The 17,027-nt window shown below is 39.3% G+C and overlaps 1 protein-coding gene and 1 pseudogene across 7 annotated transcripts in view; one reads left to right on the top strand and one right to left on the bottom strand.

Annotated features, from left to right (window-relative positions):
- SGIP1 (SH3GL interacting endocytic adaptor 1) overlaps positions 1-3,940 on the bottom strand; it is a 230,873-nt gene extending 226,933 nt beyond the window's left edge. For 4 of the 7 annotated variants that reach the window (XM_086390424.1, XM_086390417.1, XM_086390422.1 and 1 more), the window contains exon 1: positions 3,519-3,915. In XM_086390424.1, coding sequence (XP_086246550.1) covers positions 3,519-3,528 — 10 coding nt within the window. In that variant the 5' untranslated portion in view covers positions 3,529-3,915. Of the gene's footprint in view, positions 1-3,518 lie in introns of all 7 variants that reach the window. The other 3 variants (XM_086390416.1, XM_086390418.1, XM_086390421.1) reach the window with 1 other exon arrangement.
- Positions 3,941-10,573: 6,633 nt separating this feature from the next.
- Positions 10,574-11,368, top strand: LOC147375550 (small ribosomal subunit protein eS1 pseudogene; annotated as a pseudogene).
- The last annotated feature ends 5,659 nt before the right edge of the window (positions 11,369-17,027 follow it).

Below are 17,027 nucleotides of genomic sequence, written 5' to 3'. Positions count from 1 at the left end.
CAAAATCTGTTCTCCTATTTTTTTACCTCAATGTATTAGTTTTTATTCTTGCAATTTAGAAAAAGTACTGCAGAAGCACTCAGTACAGAATACACTTACTGATGGACTATTATGACTAATAAAGACAATAAAATTTATTAAATTAATCTGCACATTGCAATTAAACCCAGTGAATCCTTAAAATATGCTTGTTAACTTTAAAAATTATTTTAGGATGAAACCATTAGCACCCCCAAACTTTTCTTTTCAGTAAAACACCTAAGAGCCTGAATAGAGAACTGAAAACATCAGCGCGTTTAGTCCAGTTCTGCCAGACAAGGGAAAACTTCCCATACCGCCTTACAAATTAACAAATGTCCCTGGAAACCCTGACTCAGTTTCCCTTACCTTAAAAAAAAAGTAGCTAAAAGGTCATTTTCAAACTTTAATAATAACATATGTAACACAACAAAGTCCTTGAATAGTTGCTCTAATCACACAGACTGCACTGTAAGCTTGGCCAGTACACACACCCTTTATGAGTATTAATAATTCCCTTTGCTCATCCTCTTTCCCTTCATAGTCATACTACTTAAGGCTCCACATCACATGATATTCTTTAGGAAAGACCCAATACTAATCATTGCCAAAAAAATTTTTTTCAATGTAGAAATCAACAAATCAAGTCCCTTAAAATACACTTTTGAAAGAAAAATATTTGAAAAGAGTCATGGAGGCACAAAGTATAATACCAGTAACATGCTTGAGGTCCCTGTAGAATTATTTCACTGCCTTCTGTGATACTGGACCCAGTGGAGAGGTAGTAACAATGCTTCTCTATGGTCAGAATTTCTAATAGACACTGAATGAATGGAGCATATATCCTAGTCCATCAAAATGAGAACACAAAAGTAAACCATGAGCCATTCTGATGAATATCTGTTCACTCTTGCTTTACACAGAGTAGAGAAGCAGCTTTGAAAAGTTGCCATGGTCATGTTTTTCCTGAGCAATAGACATTAATAAATACCAAAACACATACACACAAATGCAAATGTGAGTTCTCTCCCTTTCTAGAATAATGTATATGGGCAGATGACATATGTGTGTATAACTGTGCATGAGTGTGTGTGTGTGTGTGATTGTCTGTGTCACATGTACTAATTGAGAAGAGACAGCATTTAACTATCTGGATGTTCGGTGACACATTCTCTGAGCCCACTGATGTTTGGTAGATGGCTGCCATGACTGGATTTTCAGTTCCTTTTAGGGGGTTTCTTATCTTTCCAAGGCTATCTTGATAGATAGAAGCCTAGGGAAGAGTTAAGTTGGAATGATAACTGCTATGACACACTTTCAGAGTAAGAGCATTAAAGAGGTGAAATTGTGAGATGCAGTATCAGAAACTTGCATATATTGGCAGAAAGGCTGGCATCTAAGTTGGAAGGCCATTGATAGGCAAACTGGACTTCTGGTTAAGGTTCCCACCAGCCTTTCTAAAGTCATTGAACCAAGAAGATAATAAGTCTTGAATAGCACTGAAGCAGGAACTATAGGTAGATTAAAAAATATTAGTCTCATTTACATTTTTAAGCCACTGGAAACACCTGTCCAATTTCTTTTGCAAGGATCTGATGGATGGGAACCACACCCCTAGTGTCATCTTTAACTCCTAACAGTGCTAAGATAACATCCTTCATTAGATAAATTTGGCAAATGCAGAGCAATAGTGTTAATTCAGCTCCAACACAAGTCTTTGTTACAGTTCTCCTTTCAGTGTAGTCAGCCCAGATAAGCTTATCACAGGGCTTTGAACTGACATTCTGGGATAGCACAATAGACAATATTACCAGAAGAATCCTTAACAAGCATCAAAAAATATCACTTCCTTCAGAGATGATTTCAGTCCATAGTTTATAAGGCAAGAAGTAAATCTTCCAAGTCCCTGTGTAAGATTAAAATCTAATCAGAATGTGTGTGGATTTATTAAGAAATGCTGCATGAAATTTAGCTGGAGAAATCTAGTACCTCTGTAGACACATTTTTTTTCTGAAGAGGGCAATGCACATGAGCTTCTAACTGAAAACTCCCTCAGTAATGCTCTTTCTGTTTGTCTTGCCTTGTTATGCAAAGGTTAAATTCAGTTTGAATTAATGAAAATGATTTAATCTTGATCATTAGTAAACTTAGTTTATTTAGGCCGGTGTTTAAAGAACTAGCTTAAGAACTCTTCGCAAACAAGACCAGGCTCCATAACAAAATGATATCCAATCTCTCTTTTAAGGCTATTTTCTAAAATCTGTGGGCCATGACTGTAGAATTCTTCACTCCCCCAAATCACATTAACAATGTTTGACATGATGACGGACAGAGCAAAAAGAATTCATTTCTGCCAAATAAGTATAGGCAACACTGCTGTTTTTCTTTTTTTTCCACAACCATTCTCTTCTTATTCCATTTTGGTAAATTTCTAAGGAATGTTTCAAATCTGTAAGACAGACCTTGACTTAAGAGGTGGCCTCTCTGCCATTTTCATGGCAGATTTGAGACCCATTATGCACTCGATTCTGCATTGTGAAATCCAGGCTGGGGACAAATTTCTGCCTGTCATCTTAGGAAAGGCCAGGAGTTTTGCACCATCCTGTAGTGTGAAAGCAGAAAATCAAAGCCAGGGTAGGGCTGCCTGCTTCTTTCCTAATCAGCTTGCTGCTTTTCTGAGGCAATCTTGGTTGTCACCATGTCAAGCTTAGAAGGGTAGTTTAGTAGAATAAAATGTAGTTTAAACAACATGTCTCCCAGGAAAGTTCCTCTTTACACTTAATATTGAATGCAAAAAGCTAATCAGTTAATTTGATGCTTGGCTAAGAACCATGACACAGGGAACGCATTTAAGAAGCACAAAATTCTTCTTAAAAAAACCTGATAAGAGCCCGAATAAGAAGACAAGAGTCCCAAATATTTTCCTCACATCATTCATTCTGTTGCAGTGACAGCCCCCTACAACTAGAGCCTGTGGACAAAATGAAACCCCTCACCCCAAGGGTATGTTGTAAATTGCAGAGATAAAAACATCTTAGAAGAATTTTTAAAATTTTTAAACAGTTCACTGAAAATGACAGCATGGATAACTGTGTCAATGACCTCTCCTGTCTACTGTCAATTTCAGAAGACAAGTTTCCACTGTAAATGTTTAATCAGTGTAGTCCCAGGAACCCAGAGCAGAAAACCTTATCTTCTCTCCCAACTTCTCTGCTTTGCAAGCTCTTTCCTAGCTCTGTCTCAGTTCTTTGCAAGCACTTTAGGTTTTTCTCTCTCATAAGAGCTGGGAGCTCTGTAGGTTCTGAGCTAAACAGAAGCCCTGTGGTTTGATTCCATTAGTCTGAGCCCTGGTCCGCTGCAAGCAAACTGCAGCATTTCTGTTTGTACATCCTGGCAACCGGGTTCTAGACCAGCCACAAACACAGGCTGCACACATATTTCAACGCTGTTCTCCCCAAACCTTGCCTGTAGCCAGTCAACCACAACAGAAAGCATCCTACCTTCCATCATGGTGGCAGAATTGCATTCCTTAATTTCCAAAGAGTCTGAAAAAACACAGGAGGATACGATTCCAGGTCTCAGCTTAAGTCCTCGCAAAGCTGCTGCCGCCGCTGAGAGATCAGCTGTGTCCGCTACTGAAGCCAAAGGAGACAAGTGTTAACCCCATAGATAGGCCATGGATGCTGCTGGTGCTGCTTCACCTACAAGCTCCCAGGAAGATGCTGCGAGAGAAAGGGAGAGGAACAGGCAGCCGGCCGAGCTGCACCGCCTGCGTTGCCTCGGCCAATCCCTTCAGCTCTGGACCGCGTCACATGGTAGCCAGCCCGCATCTCCTGACACAATACCCCGGGAGAGCACACAGAACCTATTTCCCGTCCCCATTCCCCTCCACCCCCATCCCCTCCGGCTTGTCACCAAATGCACAGCCCCTTCCCCACCTGGTGACGCACTTCCCCCGCCCCTCCTCTTCTTCTTAAGCTTATTGCAGCGGCTGGGTACCCGAGATTAATTATCAGACGCCGCCACCTTCACCGCGGACTCGGGCATGAAAGGCGCACCTAAGTGACTCGCTGCGGAGAGGAATTATTATTATTATTTTAAAGAAACACTTCTTAATAATTCCGTGCAGCCTGGAGTCTTGGCTGCGCACACTCAAGCTCCCATTCCCATCTCCCTTTGCCCTGAAGGAATTCCAAATGTCAGTATCTGTGGCCTCCGCACACATCTGTGACTCGCTCTCTCTCATTCAGGAGAGAAAACTCAATCCGGCTGACGTCACATCATAAACAATTATCCCCAAAAGGATGGTGCAGAAGAAATTTCACCCCAGCTGCCTTCAAGAGAGCCAGGGGATTAATCGCGCATGACATGCCGAAGGGCTGGGAACTGTCATTAAAACAAAGAAACAAAAGAACCCACACGAGTGGGGCTCTGGAATCGCACTGGCAACGCATGAGATAATTTCTGGGGCGGGAGGCGGGAGAGAGGGGAGCAGGCAGAGAGGGAGGCCTCAGATGGACTTCCCTTCCTCCCTACTGGACCCGGGCAGCAGGACGCCACGGGGACCGCGGGGCGCAGCTCTGCTCCGCAGCGTTCGAGTCCAGCCGCCAGCGCATCCTTCCGGCCCAGCGCGCACGTGAGCCGCCGCGCAGCCCCAGGTGGAGAGTGGCCGGTACTACCCACTGCAGTCCCTGTAGGAAACCCAACTTTCTTCTAAATGACACTTCGCCCCCTCCCCCTCAAGCACCTCTAGGATCTATCTGCAGGCCTGAAAGCTCATTCGTTCACTCCAGTGGGGATCCGGAGGGGGACCCAAGTGTGGAGCCCTGGCCCGAAGGACGGGTGGAGTCCCGGTTATACAGCTTCCAGGGATGGGCTCTGGGCGCCGTGCTGCTGCTTATGTGGGAAAGGTTATGACACCTCGGCTGCTGGGTTGAGACTGTCACCTGACTGGTCCCTAGGGATCCGGGAGCCTTTCAGAGGGCTCCCAAGTACGAGAGGGTCTGGAGTTCCTCAGTTCCATTCTAGCAGGTTTAGTCCTCAGAGCGCTGAGGAAGCAGAAGGCAGGCGGAGTTTGGGAGGGAGGAGGAGACAGAAGGAAGATAGGAAAGAAAGGAAAGGCCTCTTCAGAACCCTAGGAGACAACAGCACAAGCGGGCATGTTTCCCTCTACAATCTGGCGACGTGACTAGGAGAAAGGCCATGACATCACAGAGCAATTGTGAACATCAAAGGAAATAACGTCAAGAAGTAAGGTGCTTTGCACATCAGGGTTGAATCTCCAATACTATTGTTAATTATTTATATTATACATCTACCCATGAACTTTTGATATTGCCCAACCGTGGACATAGTCTAGTTCTTTCTATGAGAGCAAATATTCTATGAGAGAGGTATTGGCGGCTGAGAACTACTAGAGAAAATATAACTAGAAGAGCTAACTGAAACCATATTAACAGATGAAAAAAATTCAGTTCCTTAGCAACTTAGAAGTTTTGAAAAACTCCTTGGTCTCCCTAAGGACACATATTTCAATGGCCTTGAAATTTCAAAATGAAACTCTGCAGGAGATACAGACACTTATGCCTTTTCCCTTATATCTGTGAAGCAGTTGAATTTTAAAAGAGGGAAGAATTCTGAAGCAAAACATGGTCTTGAGTACAACTTACAGTTCTCTGAAAACTGCAAGGGTATTATTGCAAAAAGCAGATTGATTAGTGTAGGAGTCTTTAGCCAAACATTTTTTAATGGTTAAGAATATGGATAGATATTAGTGTCAAACAGACTGAGATCAAGTTCTGTCTCTGTCACTTCATGAGCTCTGTGACCCTGGACAAGTTATGTAATTCTCTGTGACTCACAGCTTCCTTATTTGTGAAATGGAGATAATAGTACCAAGTTCATAGGACTATAAATAGTACTAATAACAAATCTTTATTAATGACTTACTGTGTGCTAAGCAGTGTCCTAAATACTTTGCCAGTTAATTACTTAGTATTGTGTCTGGAGCATAATAAACCCTTCATATTGTCTTTTTAAGATTATTTCTACCAAAGGGCTACCAGAGGCATCAAAGAAGCTTGTAGCCAACTGAGAGTTATACCACATACACAGAAAACAACTTAGTGAAAGATTAGGTGATTCATCCAGAGGTGTAATGTTATTAGAGAGTTCTCAGAGACTGCTGTGTAGAAGAGTGATTACTGAATAATATAGGGAACTCTAAATTAGAAAATTGTCTTAATATGGAGTCTGGAGGTAAGTGGAGGCCCTGAGGTGCAGGGCTAGGCAACATTGTCAAAGATATAAGGGGAAAGGAGAGCCAGGGAAACCCAGACTGCCTGCCTTTTCTCACCTAATGTGAGTTTTACAGTGTGTTAGAGCAAACCTCTCCGATTCAGTGTGGGCACACATCAGTTTTGTTTACGACTAGACAGAAACAGGAAGTGGAGAAGGAAATGGCAACTCACTCCAGTATTCTTGCATGGAGAATCCTAGAGACAGCAAGCCTAGTTGGTGGGCTGCCGTCTATGGGGTTGCACAGAGTCGGACACGACTGAAGAGACTTGGCAGCAGCAGCAGAGACAGGAAGACAACTCAGAGATTCTTTTGGTTAGTGGAGTGTTCATAGAAAAAAGAAGTGTCTAGTTTCGATTGCTAGAGAAGGAACAAGAAAGGGATGTATGGTAAAGGTTGTTAGGTCAGTATCAAGACTGGTTAAACTTTATGTAAGCTTATCAAAAAAAATATTACCATCAGTTATAAAAGCATCTGATGAGCAAAGTTCTACTTCAAATAAAAAACTGTTCAATTATATTATCAGAAAAAGATTACACATTCTAATTTTTTTCATAGGTTTTTTTTGGGGGAAAAGTTATTTTCTCAAGAAGAAAGTACTTTCAATTGTAGCCCCGATTTCATCCCTTCCTAGGATAGCTTTTTCTTACCAAAGAGTACAAAGGAGAATTTCTAGCTGCTATAATAGTGAAATACTTTTTTTCTTTTTTCTGGTTTTAAATGGAAGACAAAAGATCTGTGGAAAAGATCTGGCAAATTACTGACTTGCCCCAAAGTACAAGGGCTATGCAGGAGTCTAACCCAGGATGGCAAATGTGTGCCCAGATCACACCAGGCTCTCAGAGAGTGCCTGAGACTAGTCCAAGACCCCAAAACTTAATTGCCGAAACTACTAGACATTTAAAATTTTTTTCTGAAATAATATTTGTATGCTAGTGATGCTTTGCTAGCTAATGTGAAGAGCCAACCTGTTGGAAAAGACCCTGATGCTGGGAAAGATTGAGAGCAGGAGGAGAAAGGGACAACAGAGGATGAGATGGTTGGATGGCATCACTGACTCATTGGTGCTGAGTTTGAGCAAGCTCTGGGAGATAGTGAAGGACAGGGAAGCCAGGTGTGCTGCAGTCCATGAGATGGCAAAGAGTCAGACACGACTTAACAACTAAACTGAACTGAACTGAAGCCCTATTACACATTTTTTTAAAAAAACAAATCCTATTATATAATTTACCATACACATTGAATTTCTTCACTATTTCTCAATTGTAGTGTGTATGTGGTGGGGGTCAGGAATCAGCTTATATTTCAGAAAGAGAAAGAAAATAATCAGAACTGAGTCACAAAGGAAGAAACAAAATTAACACAAAAGGAAAGCTTTTAAAAATGGACCCAGATACATAGCTCCAAGATAGTGACCTAAGGACAACATTGACTCTGTGCCTCTTGCTCTCCCTGCTGAAGCAGTTCAGTGAATGTCAGAAGGGAAATATTTTCTAAGCTCTGGAAATCAGCAAGGGTCCCACTTGAAGAATTAGATTTCCATGGGATGAAACAGATAAGGAGCAGAAAATATATATACCCATGCTCAGTATATTTATATTCTTTGTTAACAGGAAAAACCCCAACTGGAACTGACATGGGCAGAGAAGGAATCTTATGGGTATCTCACAGTATGGGAAGCACTGCACAGCTGAGGGAGAGCAGGAATTCAGTCCTCCAGGAAACAATGTGACCAGAACCAAGTACTCACAACTCTGTTTCTCCCAGCCCATCAACTTCTTTTTGCTTCCTCGTTTTTCTGCCTGTGATCAGAGAGCTGGCCATTTAAGTCTTTCAGGCTCATATCTTCATAGCTTGACTATCCGAGATCTACTTCAAAAACACTTCCAGGAAGGACTCTGGCTGACTCTGGTTTGGAGCACCGTTCAAACTTTGGACCCATTAACTAGGCCAGGTTGATGACGTCTCATGATGGACTTCTTCAAATCTAAAGTTACTTTGGGCTTAGTCATATGTCCATTACTAAGACTAAACCCAGGAGGAAAACAGGCACGTTTCTATGACAAGCAATAATATGAACCCCTTACGATTGGAGGGATAGAAGAGACATTGTCAAAGGAAGAGAGGGCACTATTACCAGAACAAATGTTGGGAGAGAAACTATAAAACAAAAACTGTCCATCATGTAGACATTAGTCAGTGAACCCAAGATAAAATTTGCAGAAGGATTCATGATGGCAGAGGGACTCAGATGCCATACTCACAGCATTCAGCATATGTGAAAGGTTATTCGTATATTCTCACTCACTACATTCAGAGGGAATTGCAGACCCTATAGTCATCCTCTTCCTCTCTGTGGGAAAGGAGGGCAGAAAAGGGGAGAACTCTCCCTATTTATGGAGAAGGCAATGGCACCCCACTCCAATACTCTTGCCTGGAAAATCCCATGGGTGGAGGAACCTGGTAGGCTGCAGTCCATGGGGTTGCTAAGAGTCAGACTGAGTGACTTCACTTTCACTTTTCGCTTTTCACTTTCATGCATTGGAAAAGGAAATGGCAACCCACTCCAGTGTTCTTACCTGGAGAATCCGAGGGACAGGGGAGCCTGGTGGGCTGCTGTCTCTGGGGTTGCACAGAGTCGGACACAACTGAAGCGACTTAGCAAGCAGCAGCAGCTCCCTATTTGTTGATCCACAGACACAAAAGACATACCCTGAAATGTTTGCCACCCTTGGGTTCTTCACTTCCCAGAGAACCGTGTATCTAGATCTATACCAGTACTGCAGGAACTTCTGTCAGCTGGGAGTACTGTTATATCTAGACTTACACTGACAAAGATAAGCAGTAAAGACTGAACACACCAGCTGAGTCAGCAATTTCACAAGAAGGAGAGGATAAACAATCATAGCTCCACTGAAGTAGAGGAAATGTAGAAAACCAGAGAGGCATTCTTTAAAAAAATCAATTTTTTACTTTTGATAGAATTTCAGGGATATAGCAGCAGTAAGCAAGAGCAGACTGCTATGATAAGAGTATACCGAGGGCCAGAAAGAGAGTATGAAATTAGTAAAAGCATTCTTATTAAAATTTTTAAATGTTATAGCTGTAGTAAAGATATGATACTGATAAGAGGGAATATTAATGGGCCCAGTGGCAATATGCTTGATATATAGACTGTCCCAAACACAGTGGAATTTTTTTCTCTTTGAAGAATCAGTTAACTCAGATAAAGCTTTAACAGTTTGAGAAAGTAAAAAGATAAAGCTCTGAAATTCATTCGTGAATTATAAAATCTAACAAAAAATACTTTAAAAAGCTCAATCTTGCTTCTGAATATTGATGCAAAACTTTTACATAAAATAACAGTAAATGAAATCTAGCTTTTCAAAAGCATTATATGTATTTATATATATTTAATATACATATATTACAGATATGCTAATAAGTTAGACTTTATCTTAGGGGTAAGAAGAAGTAATTCAACATTAAGAAATCTAAAGTATTATTCACAATGTTAAGCTATTGAAAACAAAATTATGTTATTATCTCCATAATTGCTAAGGAGATATCTGATAAATTTCAACTTTTATCACTCATTAAATAAATAAAAATCTATTATAGAAAGATATTTTTAAAAGTTCCTTGGTATGATGAGATAAGCAAATCTCTTCCCTAAATCTGTCATCTTGTTAAATGGAGACATGTTGAAAACAATCTTTATTAAAATCAGAAATAAGACTTAAATTATGCCTGTTATTTAATACTTAATACTGTTTTATGGATGCTGGCCAAAAAATTAAGGATAAAAATTATAAAATTGTGTCAAAGATAGTGACATGTATTAATCACAGCATTTTCTCTATCAAATACACAGGAAGACTGCATTTGTTGGTTTTCCTTGCATCTGGATGGAGTTATATGACTGAAATAAGGCAGTGGAACTTCCCAGGCCGGGCCTTTACAGACACCCTACATGCTCTCCATACCTCTTTTTTCCCTTCCAAATGGCAAAGAGCTGCTTGATATTCATTAGACTTCAAATGCGCAAAAACTAAACTTGTATTGTGTTCATCTCTATACCATTTTTTAACATTATATATGTGAATATGTACAGTTAGCATATTATAAGTGAGTATAATCTTTTGTGAATGATATATCCCATAGTACATATCTTTAAAAGAGCTAGAGGAAGAGTAATCCAAACAGGGGACACTTCAGGTGTAGAGGCCATCAAAGGGAAAGGATGCTGAGCAGCAACATGGTGGTTGGCAAGAACACGCGCCTTACAGAAGGTAGCAAAAAGGAAACCAAGAAGGATGTAGTTGACTCATGTTCTAAAACTGGTATGATGTGAAAACGCCAGCTATGTTCAACATAAGAAATACTGGGAAAACACTAGTCACGAGAACTCAAGGAAACAAAATCTCATCTGATGACCTCACAGATCATCAAATTCAAGCTAGTTACTGAAGATGTTCAGTAATTAAATCAGTAATTCAGTAACTCGAAAAACTGCCTAAGTTCCATGGCTGACTTCTTACCTGTGACAGACTGTGCTCCCTGGTCTAAAAATAGCAGATCATGATTGAAGCTCATATTGATGTCAAGCCTACCCATAGTGTTTGCTTCATCTATTCTGTGTGAGTTTTACTAAAAATGCAACAATTAGATTTGGAAGATCTCCTATGCCCAGCACCAACAGGTCTGCCAAGTCTAGAAGATGATGATGGAAATCGTGACCCAAGAGGAGTAGACAAATGACTTGAAAGAGGTAGTCAATAAATTGATTTCAGATAGCATCAGAAAAGAAGTAGAAAAAGCTTGACAGTCTATTTATCTGCTCCATGATGTCTTTGTTAGAAAAGTAAAAATTCTGAAGAAGCTCAAATTTGAACTGGGAAAACTCCAGAGCACCATGGTGAAGACAATTTTTGGAGAAGCTACTGGAGATGAGACAGGTGCTAAAGTCAAATGAGCTAATGGATATGAGCCACCAAGAATCTGTTTAAAATTCAGACAATTAATGATGATAAATAAAAGATCTTATTTGTGATGTTTAAAAAACAAAGAAAATAACTAGGTATGTTCTGGAATCTAAAACTGCACTGTCTGATACAGTAATCACTACTACATGTGATTATTTAGCAGCTGAAATGTGCCTGGTCTGATAGAAAAAAACTTAGGGTTATCAAAGGGGAAAGGCATGGAAGAGGGATAAATTAGGACCTTGGGATTAACATATATACACTACTGTGTATAAAATACATAACCAGCAAGGACCCACTATATTTTATATACTATATCATACAGGGAATTATATTCAATATCTTATAATAACCTATAATGGAAAAAAATCTAAAAAGAATATATATATTATATGCAACTGAATCACTTTGCTGTACATCTGAAACTAATGCAACATTGTACATCAACTATATTTCAATAATTTTTTAAAAAAAGACATGTGACTAGTCTGAATTGAGATGTGATATAAGGGTAAAATGCACACTTGATTTTGAAGAGAGGACAAAACAAAGAGAGCCTAAAATATCACATTTATAAATTTGATATTGATTACTTGTTGAAATGATAATGTTTTATATATTTGATTAAATAAAATATATTAGTAAATTAATCTTGTTTCTTTTTTATGTGTGTACTTGAAAATTTTAAATTATATATGTGGTTCACTTTTGTGGTCCATGTTATATTTCTGTTTTTCTTCTGGAGACTGACAGAAAACCAGTAACAAAACATTGTGAGTAAGTACGGGATGAGTTAATTTAAGAGGTTATGTGTTAAGGGTGTATATCATGATCACATTCACATTTATTCATTTCTTCACCAGGACTTCCCTGGTGGCTCAGACAGTAAAGAATCTATCTACAATGAGGGAGACCTGGGTTCCATCCCTGGGTCGGGAAGATCCGCTGGAGAAGGAAATGGCAATCCACTCCAGTACTATTGCTTGGAAAATCCCATGGACAGAGGAGCCTGGTAGGCTATAGTCCATGGGGTCGCAAAGAGTCGGACATGACTGAACGACTTCACTTTCCTTTCACTTTCACCCAACAAAGAACTGTTAAGAATTATCTATGCCCAGACACTGTGTCAGGTTTGGGGGACACAAAAATAGAAAAGACATAAACTTTTCAAGAAGCCTATAGCACAGGGGAGGAGGCAGATAAGCAAACCAAAAATTACGATCCTGGTTTATAAATGTTCAGATTTAAGGCAACACAAAACAGGGGCACCTGGGGTAAAGGGGAGGCAAATAAGACTTTCAAGAAGAACTGCTTGACCTGTCTTTTAAGGGCAAATAGGATACTCTTACAGACCCATTCTTATCCAGCCCTACCTCATTCTTATTTCTCTTCAACTTGGATTTTTCTGATAGTCTTTTCATTGTTCTGGCTAGATCTCCTGTTCAGTGGTCGACAAAAATGCCCATTGTCAAACTTTAGCATCAACTTACTTAAACTCAATCCTGGTTTTCCTTTAATGATATATTTTCTCTTTCCTCTGTATCCACTCTACTGGAGACCATCTCTCTCTGCCATATCCTACTCTTCATGCCCAACACACTAGGTGAGGAGAGGGTGACATTGTCTTACTTCCCCATTTCAGCTTCTGTGTTGATCATTTGTTGCCATTGCCAAAGACATCTTCTAGGTCCATCCTGCCTACTTGCCCCCACTTTTGTTGTTTTTCTTTTTATTATATCAACCCCAGACCAACTCCAGGTCAAGTTTTCCTCTATGACTTCAGCAACTGTATCACAGTCCTCTTTATCTCACCACCTGGCCTCATTTTTCATGGCTTCAGCATCTCTTCCATCATCCAGCATACCTACCTCACAGTTCCTTGAGTTTCTTAAGTCTGATGACCTTAATTCTCTTACTATTTTTATCTTAGTCACTAAAAGCATAGCCATATTTTGGACCTCATCTTTATTTTTATTTCTTTGACTGAACCTCTAAAGAAATAGAGGTTTTTACCTAACCTCTAAACTCTTTATCCACCCTTCTCCACCCTTCACATACCATATGTATGCCTTAACACCTCCTGAATCTACTTTTGCTTCTTATTGTGATCTCTAGGACTGTGGCTCTTTCTTATTCACTTCTCATAGCCTTGGGAGTAAAATCTGTGGTGAGCTAAGAAAGCAGTCCCTCCCTCAAAACTCAATAATATCTGTTCTAGTTCTATAACAGTAGTATCTGTTCTAGTCTTTTCTCTTGATAAATGTCATTCTTCAAGGTCAAACTCAAATTCTCATCAGGAAACCAAACACAGGGATCTTTCCTTCTTTAACTCCTACTACAGGAACCAAATCAACTTTTGATTATATAGCTTAGCTTAAGTCATCTCCAGATTCTTTCTTATCTACTAGTCATTGCCCAATAGAAATCTGTAAGAAAAGAAACATACTTTCTATTTATTTGATGTTTTCTAAACAAATAACACAATAATAGATATATATTTGGTGATTAGAAAATTATTTGATAAACACATATATAATTTTTATTTTGGTATGTAAATCTAGTAATAAAACATTAATCTGCTTATTCTCATAATTACTTCTCATAATTATTTCTCATAATTACTTCAAAAAATATTGAGGAGAAAGTAAAAATTTCTTGTTTAATCTCCTCAGAGAGGTCTGTGAAAATCCCAGTGGGAATATAAGCCTGGCAATTATTTATCTGATTGGATCCAGAAGCTGGACCTGGTTGTGAGAAGTTTTTATTAGAGAAATCAGAAAAAGAAACTACAGAGCACCATGATAACAGCTAGAGTTTAGAAGCATCTCATAGCATTCTATATTTTATTAAGCACTCTACAGGCAGTCTGTTAAATGCTTGGTGATTATTATTTCAATTCCTCCAAACCTCTGAGTTAGGTATTCTATTCCCATTTTACAGATAAGGAAATAGACTCAGAACTAGTAAATGACTTCTCTAAGAGAATAGCAAATATCAGAGCCAGGGTTTGAACTCACATCTGACTCTAAAGCCCATGACTTACCCTTAAAATTTGATGAGTTTAAATTTGTTCTGTGACTAGTAATTGATTTGGGAGGGGGGGTCTAATATTTCTCAATTCTTTTGGTATTACAACTCGCTTCTTTAGGGAGAAATTCCCTTCTTCTTCCCGCCACACTCCTTCATGAAGAAGTAATGTTTGCTATCATCTCTCAACATGACAATGCCTCTTTATCCATAGTATTTGGTTGAGGAATAGATGGCTACTCAAGCTGAGCCAGCACCGCCTGATTTCCAGATCATGACCCACGCTGGCCCAGTGAAGATTCTTCTTCAAGAGTCAAGAGACTAAACCTGTGAGTGAGGAGTCTTTTCCTGTTAGGTATTCCAATTAGAAGAATGTAAACCTGAAGCTATGGCATGTCCCTCACCTCCTGAAAGAAGACTGTGTGCAAGAGAGAATAAAACTGACATGGTGAGAGAGAGAAGGAGAGATAGCCCTATTGCTTGCAATCCCCCTTTTTTCCTTTACTGCTTCTGACCTTCCCATGGTTACAGGAACCAATAACTTCCTATTTTGCCCAAGCAAGTGCTTTTTCTCATTCGCAAAAGAGTCATAAATGATTCAGCCCAACCCAGGAAGTGCTGAAGGTCAAAAGTCAGTAAAATTAAGACCTGTTAGCACAATGAAGGAGCAAATGAAGTGTTGGAAGCAAAAGACAAAGCCAAGAGGTTGCAAATCAGACAGTGCTGAGAGTGGATCTGGAGATGAGAGACAGTGAAATTAAAGCTACTGAGACCATTTATTCTTCAAGAGCTCTATGAGACCTGAAACTTTTTTTTTTTAAAGGTCATTAGCCAAAAAAGTCAGCTTATTCAAAAGCATAGATTGAGTAAGAGCAATAATCAGAATTTTATAAGATAAAATCATTCCTTGAAAGAATTAAGCCAGCCCTATCTTAAAAGGGTAGCTTTTTTTTTTTTTTTACCGGTATTCACTACCTTCTTTTTAATGACCATTACAAACCAAATAAATCATATACTAGATGCAAAGAAGAATCTAAAAGAAATCAAAGATATTCAATATAATACCTCATACTGGCCAAGAATTAGAGTTATATAAAATTTACTCAGAGATGAAAAACAGCCTTGGCTCTGAGTAGACTTAATTTCATCAGGATGATGTGTTGCAGTTTAGATTAAGTGAGAATTAGTCTTTGACAATGGACTGCAGAGGCACACTAATATGGTTGTAAAAAAGAAGCTTCCTCAGTCTGCATTTTCATTGCAAAAATATAATTGCAAGAGTTTAATTTCCTAACTGGGTTTACCTAGAGATCCATGTCAAGGAGCAGGCTCTAAAATGTAAATAATTCATTGGTTCATCTAGTGATTTTCAAAGCTACCAAGGACTTTAGCGCCCTGACCTCTAGGAGAAAGGGGTGAAGTCTTGGACTGAAGCTTTATTTAGCAAATCCTTTCCATTCAAAACCCATAAGCTTCTTGTCCCAGTCAGCAAGTGTCCAGAAGGTGCCTTGTCAACAGATCCCATTCGAGGGGAGCACTGCTGGGAGCTGACAGAAGTGGGAGGAGCCTTGGGAGCTTCCGTTGCAATCTGGCCCCTCCTGTGAATTGAAAACAACTTTGGTTTTTCAGCTGGAAGTCAATTACATTCCTTGAACTCACTTTCTGTTTTGTGATGTGCCTGTATGCATATGTGGTATGTGTGGTTTGTACATGTGTGTGCACATATACAAGTGTGCTTATCAACTGTAATTGGGTGGTGTTTTCACATATGGCATAGTCCAATAAAAATTGTGGAATTTCCAATTACTTCCTGTAATTTCTGTGATCATTGTCCAGAAGAAGAGCAATATCAATCCAACTCATTGAAGAATCTGCCACTAATACAGTCAAGTAGTATGGTTAAAATTGTGGAGGGTTGCTAATTTAAATGGATCAATATGTGCCCATGGTTTAATGATAATCATTCAACTTTTTTTTGTTGTTGGAGGCTTTAAAATTAGGGCGTGGCCTAAGATTTACACACAAAGAAGACATGCTTATAGGACTGCTTTCCCCTACCTCTCTTTAAGAAAATCATTGTGCCTCTATTGAGTCACTTCACTGGAAATAGGCCATGGTAAAATGTTTCTACCATAAAAAGGACAAATTACTAAGTTCTCTAAATCTTATCACTCTTACAGTTGACAATTAAACCAAATTATTACACCCATAAAATAGTATAAGGAAGGTCCTTGCTAAATAAATTGTTTCAGTTTCAGGGTTGCTTGATAAATAGTGGACCTTTGTCAGCAAAGTAATGTCTCTGCTTCTTAATATGCTGTCTATGTTGGTCATAGCTATTCTTCCAAAGAGCAAGCATCTTTTAATTTCATGGCTGCAGTCACCATCTGCAGTGATTTTGGAGCCCAAGAAAATAAAGTCTGTTGCTGTTTCCATTGTTTCCCCATCTATTTGCCATGAAATGATGGGACCAGATGTCATGATCTTAGTTTTTTGAATGCTGAGTTTTAAGCCAGCTTTTCATTTTCCTCTTTCACTTTCATCAAGAGGCTCTTTAGTTCCTCTTCACTTTCTTCAATAAGAGTGGTATCATCTGCATTTCTGAGGTCATTGATAATTCTCCCGGCAATCTTAATTTCAACTTGTGCTTCATCCAGTCTGACATTTCGCTTGATATACTCTACATATAAATTAAATAAG

The sequence above is a fragment of the Bos grunniens genome, chromosome 3 (assembly GCF_055505025.1).
Source record: "Bos grunniens cultivar Pamir isolate PY7600 chromosome 3, Bosgru_T2T1.0, whole genome shotgun sequence".
Taxonomy (NCBI): Eukaryota; Metazoa; Chordata; class Mammalia; order Artiodactyla; family Bovidae; genus Bos; species Bos grunniens.
The sequence above is the reverse complement of the archived record's forward strand: the minus strand, read 5'-3'. Positions and strand labels throughout refer to the sequence as shown.